This window comes from Mustela putorius, unplaced genomic scaffold (genome assembly GCF_011764305.1).
Source record: "Mustela putorius furo isolate JIRA1106 unplaced genomic scaffold, ASM1176430v1.1 tig00000196_pilon_pilon_pilon, whole genome shotgun sequence".
In the NCBI taxonomy this organism is placed as follows: Eukaryota; Metazoa; Chordata; class Mammalia; order Carnivora; family Mustelidae; genus Mustela; species Mustela putorius.
Window position 1 is genome coordinate 240,926 of NW_025421310.1, and position 15,370 is coordinate 256,295.

Here is a 15,370-nt window from a genome sequence, read left to right on the forward strand (position 1 = left end):
TAAAGGGGGATGGTGCCAGGCATGAAGGAAGAGCTCAGTAAATGTGTGGGTTTTTTTTTTTTAAGATTTATTTATTTATTTGACAGAGAGATCACAAGTAGGCAGAGAGGCAGGCAGAGAGAGATGGGGAAGCAGGCTCACCACTGAGCAGAGAGCCCAATGCAGGGCTCGATCCCAGGACCCCGATATCAGGACTGGAGCTGAAGGCAGAGGCTTTAACCCACCGAGCCACCCAGGCACCTTGAGCTTAGTAAATGTTGACTGTTTATCCCAGTAGACTCTTCCAAGGGTCTGGGGGCTCTCCCTGGGCTTGGGCCCCACCTGGCCCCTGGTGACCCCATGTACTCTCCCCGTTCACAGGAACATCATGAACAACAAAGTCTTTTACCAACACCCGAACCTGATGCGGGCCCTGGGCATGCACGAGACGGTCATGGAGGTCATGGTGAATGTCCTCGGGGGTGGTGGCGAATCCAAGGTAAGAGGCCTGTGGGGGCTGAGGAGCTCCCACGGTGTGGGGGAGAGCGGGTAAGCACTAACAACCAGCCCACTCTGCCTGCCCAGGAGATCCGCTTCCCCAAGATGGTGACAAGTTGCTGCCGCTTCCTCTGTTATTTCTGTCGCATCAGCCGGCAGAACCAACGCTCCATGTTTGACCACCTGAGCTACCTGCTGGAGAACAGTGGCATCGGCCTAGGTGAGAACCCTGGAGCCCGGGCTGGGGCGCTGTCCCCTACAGCCCACTCTTGGAGGTCCATCCACACATCCGTCTCTGCTGACTCACTCAGTCATTCAGCAAACACTCACTTTAAACCCATCCCTAGGCTATAGCCCTGTGAGAAGCAGTCCTGGGGATACCCAGACAGCCCCGGCCCTGGCCCTCACAGGGCTCATGGTGCAGCACGGGAGACAGACAGTGACAGCCCAGAGCGGTCAGGTCAGAGGAGGCACCTGACCTAGGCTGTAAAAGGGGTGATCAAGGAGGGCTTCTGGGAGGAGGTGAGAGAGACAGCGTAGTGACACTGTCAACTACGCACCTCTGAAGAACATTCTCCCCACCTCTCGCCCTCACAGGCATGCAGGGCTCCACGCCTCTGGATGTGGCAGCTGCCTCCGTCATCGACAACAACGAGCTGGCCTTGGCATTGCAAGAGCAGGACCTGGAGAAGGTGTGGAAGCAGGAGTCCTGGCCCCTACCTGGCCCCTTGGGGCACCTGCTGTTTTGGGACCCATGACTTAAATTCTCTGGGCGTCTGTCTTCTCATCTGTAGAATGAATGTAATAATAGAATAAGGTTATCCTCAGGATAAAATGAGTTAATCCATGAAAGCATTTATAAAATGATAAGCACTCAAGAAGAGTTATCTGGTATTATAGTATTACTCATTCAGCAACTATTTCCCGAGTACCTACTTTGTACCAGGACTAAGGCAGTAGGGCTGTGACAGTTAAGGAGACCAGCAAAAATCCTTGTTCTCACAGGGCTGACATTCTAGTTGGGAAGATGCATAATAAATAAGATGAGTAAGTAAAATACATTGTGTATTAGCTAGTGACAAGAGTTAAAATGAAAAAAGTAGGCTGGGGATAAAAACATTGAGTGTCAGGAGGGTGTCCAAGTTTAGATGAGTGTGATGAGAGATCACCTCACTGAGACAGTGACATTCAGGTAAAGCTCTAAAGGAGGAGAGGGGCCATATGGGCATAGGGGGAAGAGCATTCTGGACAGGGGAACAGCCAGTGCCAAGGCCCTGAGATGGAAGTGAACCTCATGAGTTTGAGTAATAGCAAAGAGTCCAGAATGGTTGGAGCAGAGGGAGTAAGGGCTTAGTGGTGGGAAGTGAGGGCAGGGAGGTAACAGGGAAGATTGGGCAGAGGGTCTTAGTGGACCACTGAGAGGGCTCTGGGTCTTACCGTCAGTGAGATGGTGCCACAGGAGTATTCCAAGCAGGGAAGGGGCACTTTGTCGGGGGTGAGGATGGATAGGGGGCATGGATAGATGGAGAGGGAGGGGGAAGAGCAGGGGGCCCAGGATGGAGGCCCCCGGGATGGTCCAGGTGAGAGATGAGGGTGGAGGAGGAGGATTACTGTTTGCTGAGAGATCCAGAAATGAATCCGGCTGCAGAGCTCCATGGATGGGCAGGGACATGTGAGCCTTGGGTAGGAAATGGTGTGGGTCTGGCCTCCGGCTGAGCCCCCCTTCACCCGCAGGTGGTATCCTACCTGGCGGGTTGTGGCCTTCAGAGCTGCCCCATGCTCCTGGCCAAAGGGTACCCGGACATCGGCTGGAACCCATGTGGCGGGGAGCGCTACCTGGACTTTCTGCGCTTCGCTGTCTTCGTCAACGGTGAGTCAGGAGTTGGCAGTGGCAGGGCAGGGGGTTGGGGGTGCCGATCAAAGCCTCTCTGGGGGGTGTGGGCCACCCCGGAGCCTGGGTGGGGATCTCCCAGGTGGGCGGGGTTGGCAGGATGTGGGGTGGGGCTGGCGTTAATCCTAGAGGTGCTGGGTCCTGGGCTGCCAGGGCTGGGGTTCCAGTGCCACGACTCACAAGGCTTCTCGACCCCACCTGGCTGTCAGGTGAGAGCGTGGAGGAGAACGCCAACGTGGTGGTGCGGCTGCTCATCCGCAAGCCTGAGTGTTTCGGGCCTGCCCTGCGGGGTGAGGGCGGCTCAGGGCTGCTGGCCGCCATCGAAGAGGCCATTCGAATCTCTGAGGACCCGGCGCGCGATGGCCCAGGCGTCCGTAGGGACCGGCGGCGTGAGCAGTGAGTCTCCCGCCTCCTTCTCAGCAGAATGGGCCCCCCTTCTCCGAGCCCCTGGCCACCTCCCCAACACTGCCCCCACTTCCCCTGCAGCTTCGGTGAGGAGCCCCCGGAGGAGAACCGGGTGCACCTGGGACACGCCATCATGTCCTTCTACGCTGCCTTGATTGACCTACTGGGACGCTGTGCGCCGGAGATGCACGTGAGACCTAGATATCCAAGGACAGGGAGGGGCATGCAGGGCCAACCTTGAACCTCTTCAGTCAGGCATTCAACAGCACTGACTGAACTCTAGCTCTGTGGGGGTCTTAGGTGATGCAGTGCTGGGGACAGACACACCAGGATCCAAGACAGCCCCAGGCCCAGCTCTCCCAGAGCTCCCAGACCAGTGGGGGAGATTGAGCAATGAGGGCCAGGGGTGGTCAGGGCGGTGGTGGAGAAGGATGGGCAGAGGAGTCCGGGCCAGGAATTCTAGAGTCTGCCCCACGAGGGGTTCCGCTCTACCTGTCGGTGGGTCAGGAAGGGATGGATGAAGTAATGAGCAAATGAGGCCCAGGGGGCCGATGATGTGCCCGCTTCCCTATTCCAGCTAATCCAAGCCGGCAAGGGAGAGGCCCTGCGGATCCGTGCCATCCTGCGCTCCCTCGTGCCGCTGGACGACCTTGTGGGCATCATCAGCCTCCCACTGCAGATCCCCACCCTGGGCAAAGGTACACAGGGGGCAGGACTCAGCGAGGGAGGGCTGCCGTGGAGGAAGTAGAGGGGTCCGAAGGGCATCCCTGACCACCCCCCACCGCCCTCCTGGCCCACAGATGGGGCTCTGGTGCAGCCGAAGATGTCGGCATCCTTTGTGCCAGACCACAAGGCGTCCATGGTGCTCTTCCTGGACCGCGTGTATGGTATCGAGAACCAGGACTTCTTGCTGCATGTGCTGGATGTGGGGTTCCTGCCTGACATGCGGGCAGCCGCTTCGCTAGACACGGTGAGCCCCGTAGCCACCCTCCCTGCCCCCAGAGAGGACAGGGAGATGGGTGTGGCCATAGCATCCCTACCTCTGTTTGTTCTGGGCTTGTGTATATATCCTAGTCTTCACCCCCCGCCCCCCGCAACCCACCCTCGCACGCCATCAAGATAGAAAACAAAGCCAAGATAAACCCTCAGTTCTAGGGAAGGGTGGGTGGAACTCTCCAACATCTCACCTAGCTTTCTTTCTTTCTTTTTGTTTAAAAGATTTTATTTATTTATTTGACAGAGACACAGTGAGAGAGGGAACAGAAGCAGGGGCAGAGGGAGGGGGAGAAGCAGGTTTCCTGCTAAGCAGGGGGCCACATGAGTGGCTCAATCCCAGGGCCCTGGGATCATGACCTGAGCTGAAGGCAGACGCTTAACAACTGAGCCACACAGGTGCCCCACATCTTACATTTTTTATTTAAAAAATCATCATTCTTAATGAGGGCTCCACCAAGGAGACAGACTTGCGTACAACAGCAACAATAATAGTTATATCGATATATAATAGTTACAGTTAGATTATAGAAGGGGACTATATAGTCCCTTTCTATATAAGAATATAATATAAGACTATAATAAGAATATAAGATATATAATAGTTACAGTTTGATTATAGAAGGGGACACAGTCCAGTAAGATGAGGACAGAACTGATGGCTGCTGTGGCCAGTGGAGGTCCCTGGTAAGCTTAGTGAGCACTTTCAGTGAGGTGGTGGGGAAGAGCTGTAGTGGAGGGGGTTTACGAGGGTCTGACACGTGAGGTATTGGGGACAGTGGGTGTCAACAATTCTTTACACAAGCTGGTGATTGAGGAGACAGAGGAATGATGATATGCTGGACAGGTGACCTTGGCTGAGAGAAGACTCTTCTTAAGATTGGAGAAATAACTCTTGGCTACTAACTGGGAAAGGGAACATTGCAACTTGGCTCTATAACTACCAGTGTACCAGAAATACCAAGGGCAGGGGTGCCTGGCTGGCTACATTGGTGGAGTATGTGCCTTTTCATCTTGAGGTTGTGAGTTCGAGTCCTGCACTGGGTGTAGAGATTATGTTAAAAAATAAAAAATAAATAAAAATCTTAAACACAGGAAAGAAAAGAAAGACCGAGGGCAGAGGCACAAGTTAAAGGACACCACCAGGCTATGGCCAGCCATACCCAAGATGTAGGAAACTCCAGTGGATAAATGATCCAGTTTTTCCAGCAAATAAATAGTATTAAAAAGAATGGAAGAGGAAACAATTAGATGTGAAAAGACCCGAGACCCGGCAGCCAGATACATACATTATGGGGCCTTCTAGGTGGCCGGATCCAAGCAATCCCAGCCAAACATAAAGCAGATTTTGAGACAATTGGAGAAAGCTGTTCGTGAATTTTGCATGCTTGTTAATTCTGTGGGGTGTGAAAGTGGCCGCCTGGGATGTGAAACAGAAGCACTTGTCTGAATGGAGATACATATCTCAGTATTCATGCGTGAAGCTGTAGGTGGCTAGGGCTGTATGACAGGAAGAAAAGTGGTGGTTGGACCAGTATCTACAGAACAGCCCACTCGATAAGGAGGGTTCGTTCCTTGATTCCTCCACTTCTCTATGTTTGAAATTTTGCATAGTTCAAAGTAATAATAGAGGCGGTGGGGGACACTGTTAGGTGGCGGCGGGTGGAGGGTATCTGAAGCGAGGGTCACCCCAGGAGCGCCCCTCCTCTGCGTCCCAGGCCACTTTCAGCACAACAGAGATGGCGCTGGCGCTGAACCGCTACTTGTGCCTGGCGGTGCTGCCGCTCATCACCAAGTGCGCGCCGCTGTTCGCGGGGACAGAGCACCGCGCCATCATGGTGGACTCCATGCTGCACACTGTGTACCGCCTGTCCCGTGGCCGCTCGCTCACCAAGGCGCAGCGCGACGTCATCGAGGACTGTCTCATGGCGCTCTGCAGGTGGGGCTGGGGCGCGGGCAGGGCAGCGTGGGGCCGGCGGGGGGTGGGGGGTGTGGCCGGCCGCAGGGTGCAGCTGGCCTGGGGGTGAGTCCCTGCCCCTGGTGCGTGTCCCCGCAGGTACATCCGGCCGTCCATGCTGCAGCACTTGCTGCGGCGCCTGGTGTTCGACGTGCCCATCCTGAACGAGTTCGCCAAGATGCCGCTCAAGGTGAGGACGGGCCCTCTTGAGCCTGCGCTGCCCTGGGGCCTCTGGGCTCCGGTATCCCCCACCGCCCAGCCCAGTGAACCCACAGAATGTGAGGGCAGTGTCCCCACGGGAACCTCTCTGGCGTTCTCACTGGGATACTAAATTTCCAGGAGGGCCGTGTGGCATCACGGGTGCCTCTGCCACTCCCTCATTGGCGCTTGATTTGCCTAACAGGGAGCCAGGTCTCACCTGAATTAGCGTATGTTTGCAGGGAGTACTCGGCTTTTCCTAATCAGCATGCTTATGTGCAGGTGCAGACCAAGTACCTTGCTCTTTTCAAATGAGTGCATTGATTGGAACAAATACCACCCCAACTGTTCGGAATATATGCACGGTCTCTCCTATAATATTTTTTTTGCCTGCTGGTTTGCATAAGGAGATACCTCCAACTCAGATATGACTGTTTTACATAATACATCTAAACCAGCTCCTGCTTCAAGTTTGTCTAGTGGATATGGAGGCCTTGTTCCCAATCACCATATATTTGCATGGGGTTCTGCCCAGGTTTGTTTGCCGTGGTCCTTCATGGGCGCACAGATCACTCCGTCCGTATGTCCATTCACACTTTGCACACAACTATACCTATGGGTTAATATTAGCGTGCTTGTTTGTGTAAAGCAACACCAGGCAAATCCAGCTCTGGCTGCAGTTCCACTCTAAACTGGAAGGGTAAATTTACATAGTAAATGGACCCAAACCACTCCCCAAGAAGCAAACCATTTTCCCTCATTAGCATCATCTGCATAATCCAGATCGTCTTCCTAATTTCAAGGCCCAGGCACCCCTGGCCTCCCTGACCTTTCTTTTGCCCGCCATCTACTCTGTGCCTCCCATCTGTATGTCCCCTCTTGCTCCTGCCCAGCTCCTCACCAACCACTATGAACGCTGCTGGAAGTACTACTGCCTCCCCACCGGCTGGGCTAACTTCGGGGTCACCTCCGAGGAAGAGCTGCACCTCACTCGCAAACTCTTCTGGGGCATCTTTGACTCGCTGGCGCATAAGGTCTGGGCCCATGGTGGAGGAAGGGCTGAAAGGAGCCTGTTTGGAGGGTTTGTTTGTGTAAAGCAACACCCCCAAACTTGGGGGATCCTGAATGAAATTCCCAAACTTGGGGTTCAGAGAGGGAGCCCCCGTTGGGCAGGTTTGGATCCAGAAGGGTCTCTGGTTTAATGGAGGAAGGGTTGGGTCTCTAGTTTGGGAGCTTAGAGAGGGGTGATATAGGGGTGGTTTGGAGGGTCAGGCAGGCTGAGGTCTGGGTTTCAGGGAGGGACACCATAATTGATGTGTGGGGGCTCAGGGAGGAGGGTTGATTGTTGGAAAGGTGGAGTTTGAGGTCCTAGGGCTCCAAGATTTGAAGGCACACCCAGACCCGCAGTGACCCCCATCCCTACCCGTGGTATCCACAGAAGTATGACGCAGAGCTGTACCGCATGGCTATGCCTTGTCTGTGTGCCATCGCAGGGGCCCTGCCCCCTGACTACGTGGATGCCTCATACTCATCCAAGGCCGAGAAAAAGGCCACAGTGGACGCTGAAGGCAACTTCGATCCTCGGCCTGTGGAGACCCTCAAGTGAGGCCTGGGGGTAGGAGTGGGGTGGGCATTAGGGGCTGGGAGAAGGAGAAGAAGGTTTCAGACATGGAAGGAGGGGTCAGCCCCAACATCTGGCCACCCTATGTACCCACCCAATAGTGTGATCATCCCAGAGAAGCTGGACTCCTTCATTAACAAGTTTGCGGAGTACACGCATGAGAAGTGGGCCTTCGACAAGGTTAGCGCTGGAGACCTCCCCTCCCCAGCAACCTCCATTCCTGCCAGTCTTTCTCAAGACCCCAGCTTTCCCCCAGACCCAGGTCTTCTCTGAGGCCCCAGACTTTCCTGAGACCCCAAACCTCCCCTGGAACCCTCAACCCCTCCAGGGAGTCCCCCAGGAGTCCCCCAAGCTGCTCCCTACCCCTCATCCTTCCCCCACCCTCAGCTCCATAGTGGCACTGCCCCTCCCTGTCCCCTCTCCACCTTCAGATCCAGAACAATTGGTCCTATGGGGAGAACATAGATGAGGAACTGAAGACCCATCCCATGCTGAGGCCCTATAAGACCTTTTCAGAGAAGGTGAGCAAGTTTGGGGCCCAGTGCTAGGGGTCCAAAAATGTTACCTCCAAATTTGGGTGTTCAGGGAAGAGAGAGGCTGCTTCATCAGCTCGGATCTGGCTGGGACTGCAGGTTAGGGCTCCTCCTCCGTGAACTTTGGCTCCTCTAGACCCCGGACTTGTAGTGTTCCTTCTCTTAGAAAGAATTAGAAAGATGGGGTTTGATTCCTTGACAATGCAACTTAACTTCTCTGAGTCTCGTGTGTAAAATGGGATGAGGGTTGGTTTGGGAGCCTCTGTCACAAAGCGGGTAAGAGACCTGGGTTCGAATCCAAGCTGGACCACTTTCTCCTAGCACGTGGTGGAGGGTTTTCCCTTCTTAGGACACCGGAGGCCAGCCAGTAAGGCTCCAACCGCCACCTCTCTCCCGTCCCATCCCTCCAACTCCCTGCCTTTCTGTCCGCCCTAGGACAAAGAGATTTACCGCTGGCCCATCAAGGAGTCCTTGAAGGCCATGATTGCCTGGGAATGGACGATAGAGAAGGCCAGGGAGGGGGAAGAGGAGAAGACAGAGAAGAAGAAAACGCGGAAGATATCCCAAAGTGCCCAGGTGGAGGCCGGGCCAGGCTGGGGCGTGGTCGGGGGTAATGGGGGTGGTGAGCGGCTAAACTAAGGGGCGGGGCCAGGCGAGGGCGGGGCCAGGCAGGAGGTGTGATTGAGAGAGAAGGGCCAAGGGAGGAAGGTGGGGTCGGGTAATCGGGTAATCGTAATGGGGAGGCCGGGAGCAGGGTACTGCACAAGGCTGAGAGACCTGGAAAGGGAGTGGGCCTGGGTCTGGAAAACCACAAAAGACAGAGGAGAGGAGGGCGTGGGTTAGAGACAGGGCCTGAAGGAGAGGGTGCAGAACGGGGGGTCTAGGGCCAGCTGGAGAGAGTAACTGTGTTGCCATCCAGGCTTCCTGCTAGCCCATCAAGCCCTGCCATCTCTCCCTTGTCCTCCCAGACTTATGATCCGCGAGAAGGCTACAGCCCCCAGCCCCCCGACCTCAGCGGAGTTACCCTGTCCCGGGAGCTGCAGGTAAAAAGAGCCCTGATCTTTTATCTAGGGGCATGGAGGTGTTTGTTGGGGTTGGGGAGGGCATCTTCTGAGTCTGGGCTCTGAATCTTTCGTCCTTTCCCAGGCCATGGCAGAACAGCTGGCGGAGAATTACCACAACACGTGGGGGCGGAAGAAGAAGCAGGAGCTGGAGGCCAAAGGTGAGGGCGCCCATCCCATCCCATCCCATCCCATCACCAAAGTTCCCTAGTCATGGGCTCCAGAGTCATAAGGGTCTAGATTACAGTTGTGTGACTTTGAACGATTGCTTTCACCCTGCCCCTCCCCAGTAGATGCTGGTAGTAGCATCTACTACCATAGGGTTGTGGTGAGGAGATGACAATCACCTGAAAACCATGTTTTGGTTATTCTTACCTCTGTTTTTATTGCTGTAATTATGCATGCCCTCAGCTACAAGAACGACGTAGAGTGGCTTGAAAGTGGCTTGGGTCTCTCCAGCCCTCTGATTTCTGGTCTTTACTGTTCCAGGTGGTGGGACCCACCCTCTGCTGGTCCCCTACGACACACTCACAGCCAAGGAGAAGGCACGAGATCGAGAGAAGGCCCAGGAGCTTCTAAAGTTCCTGCAGATGAACGGCTATGCTGTCACCAGGCATGTGCGCTGCAAGCCTGGCGGGGGGGTTGGGGGGTGGCGTGGGGGAGCTGAGGTGTGGGTGGGGGGGGGGAGTGGCGGGGGCGGGGAATGTGGGAGGAGCTAGCAAGGCAGAAAGTGGGAAAAGTTGGGCTGGGGTAGCAAGGCAGGGCCAGAAAAGGAAGGTGACTGCGGGGGGGGGGGGGGGGGGGGGGGTAGGACCTGGGGCGCGTGGGGGAGGGGCCAGAGAGGAGAGGAATCCTAGAGGGGTGGGGCCTGATTGTCAGAGACAGGAGGGACTAAGGGCGCGGGGCCTGGGGAGGAGGCAAAGAGAGGTGGGGCTTGGGGGGGCAATTTGACGCCATGGAGGGGAGGGGCTAAGGGGCGGGGCCTGGGCTGGAGACGGGAACAGAAGTGGGGAGGAGGCCAGGAAGGTGGGGCGTGGAGAGGGAAGGCGGGGCCAGGGAGCATCCCGAAACTTGAGGGGTATATGTGGTGGAGCAGAAGCCTGCAGAGGCAAGGCCTAGTGAAGCAGAAAGGGAACTGGAGAGATTGGGAGACAGGGTGGGCCTTCCTCGGGGCTGACTCCTCTCTGTCCGCGCAGAGGCCTTAAGGACATGGAGTTGGACACGTCTTCCATTGAGAAACGATTTGCTTTTGGCTTCCTGCAGCAGTTGCTGCGCTGGATGGACATCTCCCAGGAATTTATCGCCCATTTGGGTATGGAGGAGGTCCTCTGAACTCCGTCCATACGTGCTGTTTCCCCTAAGGCCCCAGTTCATGCCTTTCTCCTTCCCTCCCCCATCTCATTATTGTGCCAGACACTGTTCCAAGTGTTGAGAACACTGTTCCAGGTGGTGAGCGCAGTGAACAAAACAAAGATCCCTGTCCGCCTGCATTTATATTTCTGTGGTGCCTTCAGACAGTTATACAGGTTTTTAAAACACTAATGTGTTTTGGGAAGAAGAATTCACTAGAGCCAGCTAAGGAAGATTAGGAGTGGGGGAAAGTGGGGCTGGTTAAAATTTAAGTAAAGAAGACTGCGAAGGAGCTGGGAGGGAGCTGGCTGGAGGCTTGAGGAGAATATTCCAGGTAGAGAAACAGCCAGTGCAAAAGTTCTGAGAGGTCCCTGGTGTGAGTAACCCAAAGCCCAAGTGGTTGAAGCAGACTGACTGAGGCAGAAAGTGTGAGGAGATGAGGGCAGAGAGGTGCCCTCTGCCCTCTCAAAGACCACGTAGGGCTTTGCAGGCATGGGGAGACTGTGGCTTCCTGAGTGGAATGGCACCATGGGAGGGTTCTGAGCAGGAGAGGACGGTGACCTGCTTCAGGTGTTCACAGACTCCCCTTGGCTGCGCTGGGGACAGACTGTGGGCTTAGGGGCAAAGAGGGTGAGGACTGGGAAGATCCTGGCTCTCTCTTGAGCATGAAGGCTGTTGGTGTGCCCTGCACATGCCTCTTAGGTCCCATTAAGAATCACAGCTGGCCCCTAGAATCCCTCCCAGCTTCCCCTGGAGAGCCACCCAAGACCCCCAGGCTCCCTCAGATGAGTGACACAGCAGGACTCACTCTTACACATCTCACCTCGAGTCCCACACACTGATCCTCTGCTCTGAGCACTTCTCAGCAACTCCCTTTCCTCTCCGTGCCTCAGTTTCCCTACCTGTCCACCATAGTCGGCCACAGTTCTGTCCCTTACTTGCTGGGTGACCCAGACTGAGTTATTGCACCTTAGTTCCCTTGTCTGTAAAATGAAGGTGAGGTACCGACTATACAGCTCTCCAAGCTGGGAGGCAATTAGATAAGCACATTTCTCACAGTGCCAGTGACATAGCCAGTGTTTAATAATGGGATCCAGCATTAATAGTAGTATTAATTATTACTGTCACCATTTTTATTATCTGAAATTGATTTCCACTCTAAAATCAATTCGAATCTGTCTATGTTGACTTCTGGTTTCATTCATTTGTTTATTCCAAACTTATTCAGTGCCAAATATCAAAGTTCAAGGAGAAAAGGACCCGTGAGGAAAGGGATGTCCTATAGCTTTACCCCATCCCAGTTTGTCCTCCCCATTTACAGCCTCAGGAAGGGTTTGATCAAGGAGTTAGGGGGATCAATTGAGAAAGGGGAGAGAGGTTCACCTCAAAGGCAGCAGAGTTTACTTTAAACCAAGAATTAGTCTCCCATCTTTTCCTACCTTTGCCCTAGAGTCCCCCACCCCTCCATTGGAATGCCCTGAGTTCCCCAGCCTTGAACCTACTATGACCCCTGTTTTCCCCTCCCCCACCAGAGGCTGTGGTCAGCAGTGGACGAGTAGAAAAGTCTCCACATGAACAAGAGATTAAGTTCTTTGCCAAGGTGAGAGGTGGGCTCAGAAGCTGGAGGGGCTGGGGACTGGGTGGGCTCCCCTACCCTTCACTCAGTGCCCCTCATCTCTTCCCCACCCTCCAGATCCTGCTCCCTTTGATCAACCAGTACTTCACCAACCACTGCCTCTATTTCCTGTCCACACCGGCCAAAGTGCTGGGCAGTGGCGGCCATGCCTCCAACAAGGAGAAGGAAATGATCACCAGGTGGGTCATGCTGTGACCTGTCACCAGCCCCCTGACCTCACAGTATCATAATCCTGGACCCTTTCTGCCCATCCTTGGACCTTAGGGGCTCTGTACTGGGTGTTGGGTGCTGACCACTCTAGCTGCAGAAGGAACTGAAGGGTGAAGGTGACCAGCTGTCCTGTTGTGCCCAGGCCTGAGGGGTTTCCCAGGACATGGGACTTTGAGGCAAATGGTCACCCAGTCAGAAAGGCAGACCAGCCTCAGCTCCCAGTATCCCCGTTTCTGCCCCTGACCCTTCAATTTCTTCCCCAAAATCCCTTGTCCTCCTGGTTCTGTCTTCTGTCCCTGGCCCTTTAATTGCATCACTGCTGTTCTTGTCCCTCGATATCCTCACTACCTGTTGCCCCTGTCCTTCTGTCCCTTTCTTCAGCCTCTTCTGCAAGCTTGCTGCTCTTGTCCGTCACCGAGTTTCTCTCTTCGGTAAGTAGCTCTGCTCCCCAGCTCTTCTCCTTAATCCTCCCTCTCTCCCTGCAGTCGCCAGCCCCACCCTGAAGAAGGAGTTCTGGTTTAGGCCTTGATTTGGACAAGCTTCACTGCGTTCTTTCTCCCCACCTGGGGATGGGTGGGGTCATCCTGGGGACAGGGCTGTGACTGGGACAGCCCTGGGCCCTGGCCTCATGGAACCCCCAGGCCTGTAGGGACATAGACTCATCACCAGACTGTGATGGCCCAGAGGGTCCAGGCTGGGTTGGGAGAGGCACAGGCAGAGTGGGTTTAGGGAAGGACAGGGACCTCTTGGGGTCTAGGTGGAGGTGGACCTGGGGCTGAGTTGGGAGTTAGAGGAAGGCACTGCCCTCTTAGCCTTTCCGCCACCCTGGCCCGTCTTCCTTTCCCAGGGACAGATGCTCCGGCTGTGGTCAACTGCCTTCACATCCTGGCCCGCTCCCTGGATGCAAGGTATGGGGCATGGTGCCAACTCCCACCCGTTCTCTGCTTTTCGAAATCGAGAATCTCAGATTCTAGAACTGGTGCGCCCCGGCTTCCCTCCTAGGACAGTGATGAAGTCAGGCCCCGAGATCGTGAAGGCTGGCCTCCGTTCCTTCTTTGAGAGCGCATCAGAGGACATCGAGAAGATGGTGGAGAACCTGCGCCTGGGGAAGGTGTCCCAGGCGCGCACGCAGGTGAAGGGCGTGGGCCAGAACCTCACCTACACCACCGTGGCCCTGCTGCCCGTCCTCACCACGCTCTTCCAGCACATCGCCCAGCACCAGTTCGGAGACGACGTCATCCGTAAGGGCCCTGGCCCCGAGGGCGGGGGTGGGGGGGCCAATTCACCCAACACTAGCCCTCCCCATGTGCCCGGCTGTTTGCGTGTGTGGATTCATTGCTCTGAGCCAAGTGAATTGGTAGGTAACAAATGAGGGAGTGAGGGTATGAGTTCAGCCACTCTAACAAAAAGACCACAAATCACCGTAGCTGAAACAGGAAGGAAGGGTATTTCTTTCTCATGTAATGGTCTAGTTGTAAGTGGCTCAGCACATCAGAAGCCCAGATGTCCTCCATCTTTGTACTCTGCCATCTTGGAAATACCCTCCTTAGGCCTGTGGCCCGGGATGGCACACCATTACATCTTCACTCTAGACTGTAGAAGAGAAGAAGTGAAGAGGAGGGCATTGCAGTCCTTATAAAGGAAAGACCTAGAAGCAGTCTCCATCACTCCTGCTGACATCCATCTGGTTGGCCAGGATTTAGCATGTGGCCGCATGTCACCACAAGGAAGGCTAGGAAGTGGCCTTTATTCTGGGAGGTCGTGTGTCAGGCTAAATATTGGAGGTCTCTTACGAGGAGGAAGAAAAGAGCAGAAAAATGTTAAGAGGAGATATTGGGAGTCCATTAGTAGTGTGTGCCATGTGTATGCTCCCAAGGGGCACATACGGTATGTGACCCAGCCTGGGGTCTTGGGACATAATAGTGAGCAATGTGCTTTGGTTAATGAGACACAAGCAAGACACAACACCCAGGGGGTTGTCAGGTACTCAAAAAAAAGAGCCTTGCCAGATGTGGCCTGGACTATGGAGGAGCAAGGAGGGGAAGGACAGGTGGAGCTGGTGGGACAGACGCTCAGAAGGCTGAGGGGATGGGCTGTGGCGGGGAGGCAGCCAGAGGGAGGCCCAAGGCCCTGGCCCGGGACCCGCAGATGGTGGGGCCTCCAAGAGACAGGGGTTGGAAGAAGTAATCAGTTTGAGGGAGATGCCAAGGTCATTTTGGGACTTGGTGGTTGTGAGAGGCTCAGGGAATACCCTGGAAGGTGTCCAGGATGGGCTAGAGGGCCAGTGGGCTGTGAGAACTGGCAGATAGTGGGGCTATGTCTCAGCTCACTGTTGATTTGAAATCACAACCTCTTGATAAAAGTAAGAAAAGTTCCGCTTGGGTGGGGTCCTTCCCCCACCCCCACATTTTATTTAGAAAATTTCAAAGTATCCAGGAAAGTCAGAAGAAGAGGATTGTTAACAATTTGCCCCATTCACTTACCCTTTCACTTTAGGGGTGGAAAGTGTTTATAAACCTTTTAGTTGAACTTTTGAATGTGAGTTGCATCCACCGTGACACCGGATCCCTGCGTCTCTGTCACGTAATCACAGTATCATCATCACCACGTGACCTGACTGTATTTAAATTTTCATTGTTACCCTCCACATGTCTTTGATTAAAAAAAAAATATTCAGAATCTGGTCAGATTTCCCTTGTTGTATTTGGTTGTTAGGCCTGTGTAGTGACTTGCATCTAGAACATGCCCCTTAACCTCTTTGGGTCCCATGACATTTGTGAGGTTGTTGAGGTTCCTAACCTGGGTGGGTGGCCGGGGGGGGGCAGGGGATGGTGGATGACCTCAAATTATAGTTGGGATTGGGTGTTTGTTTGCATTTGTCTGCAAAGAGTGTACAGCACTATCATCAAAGAGACCTGTGACTCCTCTCTAAGGAAGGAACAACTAGCCTTTATTGAGTGCCTGCTGTGTGCCACGTTCCAACTTGCCTCCAAGCATTAACTCTTTTGATCCTCACAACCACTCCACGAGGAAGATAC

At 54.5% G+C, this 15,370-nt stretch overlaps 1 protein-coding gene across 2 annotated transcripts in view; it reads left to right on the forward strand.

The window, feature by feature from the left end:
• RYR1 (ryanodine receptor 1) overlaps nt 1-15,370 on the forward strand; it is a 109,839-nt gene that overhangs the window by 42,972 nt on the left and 51,497 nt on the right. For both annotated transcript variants that reach the window (XM_045076770.1, XM_045076771.1), the window contains exons 40-63: nt 361-478; nt 565-697; nt 1,075-1,169; nt 2,212-2,347; nt 2,578-2,764; nt 2,855-2,963; nt 3,351-3,471; nt 3,574-3,743; nt 5,485-5,705; nt 5,823-5,913; nt 6,815-6,955; nt 7,360-7,523; nt 7,644-7,722; nt 7,974-8,063; nt 8,511-8,651; nt 9,044-9,118; nt 9,222-9,297; nt 9,626-9,749; nt 10,333-10,448; nt 12,019-12,086; nt 12,180-12,301; nt 12,714-12,763; nt 13,180-13,240; nt 13,335-13,573. In XM_045076770.1, the coding sequence (XP_044932705.1) occupies nt 361-478; nt 565-697; nt 1,075-1,169; nt 2,212-2,347; nt 2,578-2,764; nt 2,855-2,963; nt 3,351-3,471; nt 3,574-3,743; nt 5,485-5,705; nt 5,823-5,913; nt 6,815-6,955; nt 7,360-7,523; nt 7,644-7,722; nt 7,974-8,063; nt 8,511-8,651; nt 9,044-9,118; nt 9,222-9,297; nt 9,626-9,749; nt 10,333-10,448; nt 12,019-12,086; nt 12,180-12,301; nt 12,714-12,763; nt 13,180-13,240; nt 13,335-13,573 (2,927 nt within the window). The remainder of the gene's footprint in view (nt 1-360; nt 479-564; nt 698-1,074; nt 1,170-2,211; nt 2,348-2,577; nt 2,765-2,854; nt 2,964-3,350; nt 3,472-3,573; nt 3,744-5,484; nt 5,706-5,822; nt 5,914-6,814; nt 6,956-7,359; nt 7,524-7,643; nt 7,723-7,973; nt 8,064-8,510; nt 8,652-9,043; nt 9,119-9,221; nt 9,298-9,625; nt 9,750-10,332; nt 10,449-12,018; nt 12,087-12,179; nt 12,302-12,713; nt 12,764-13,179; nt 13,241-13,334; nt 13,574-15,370) is intronic.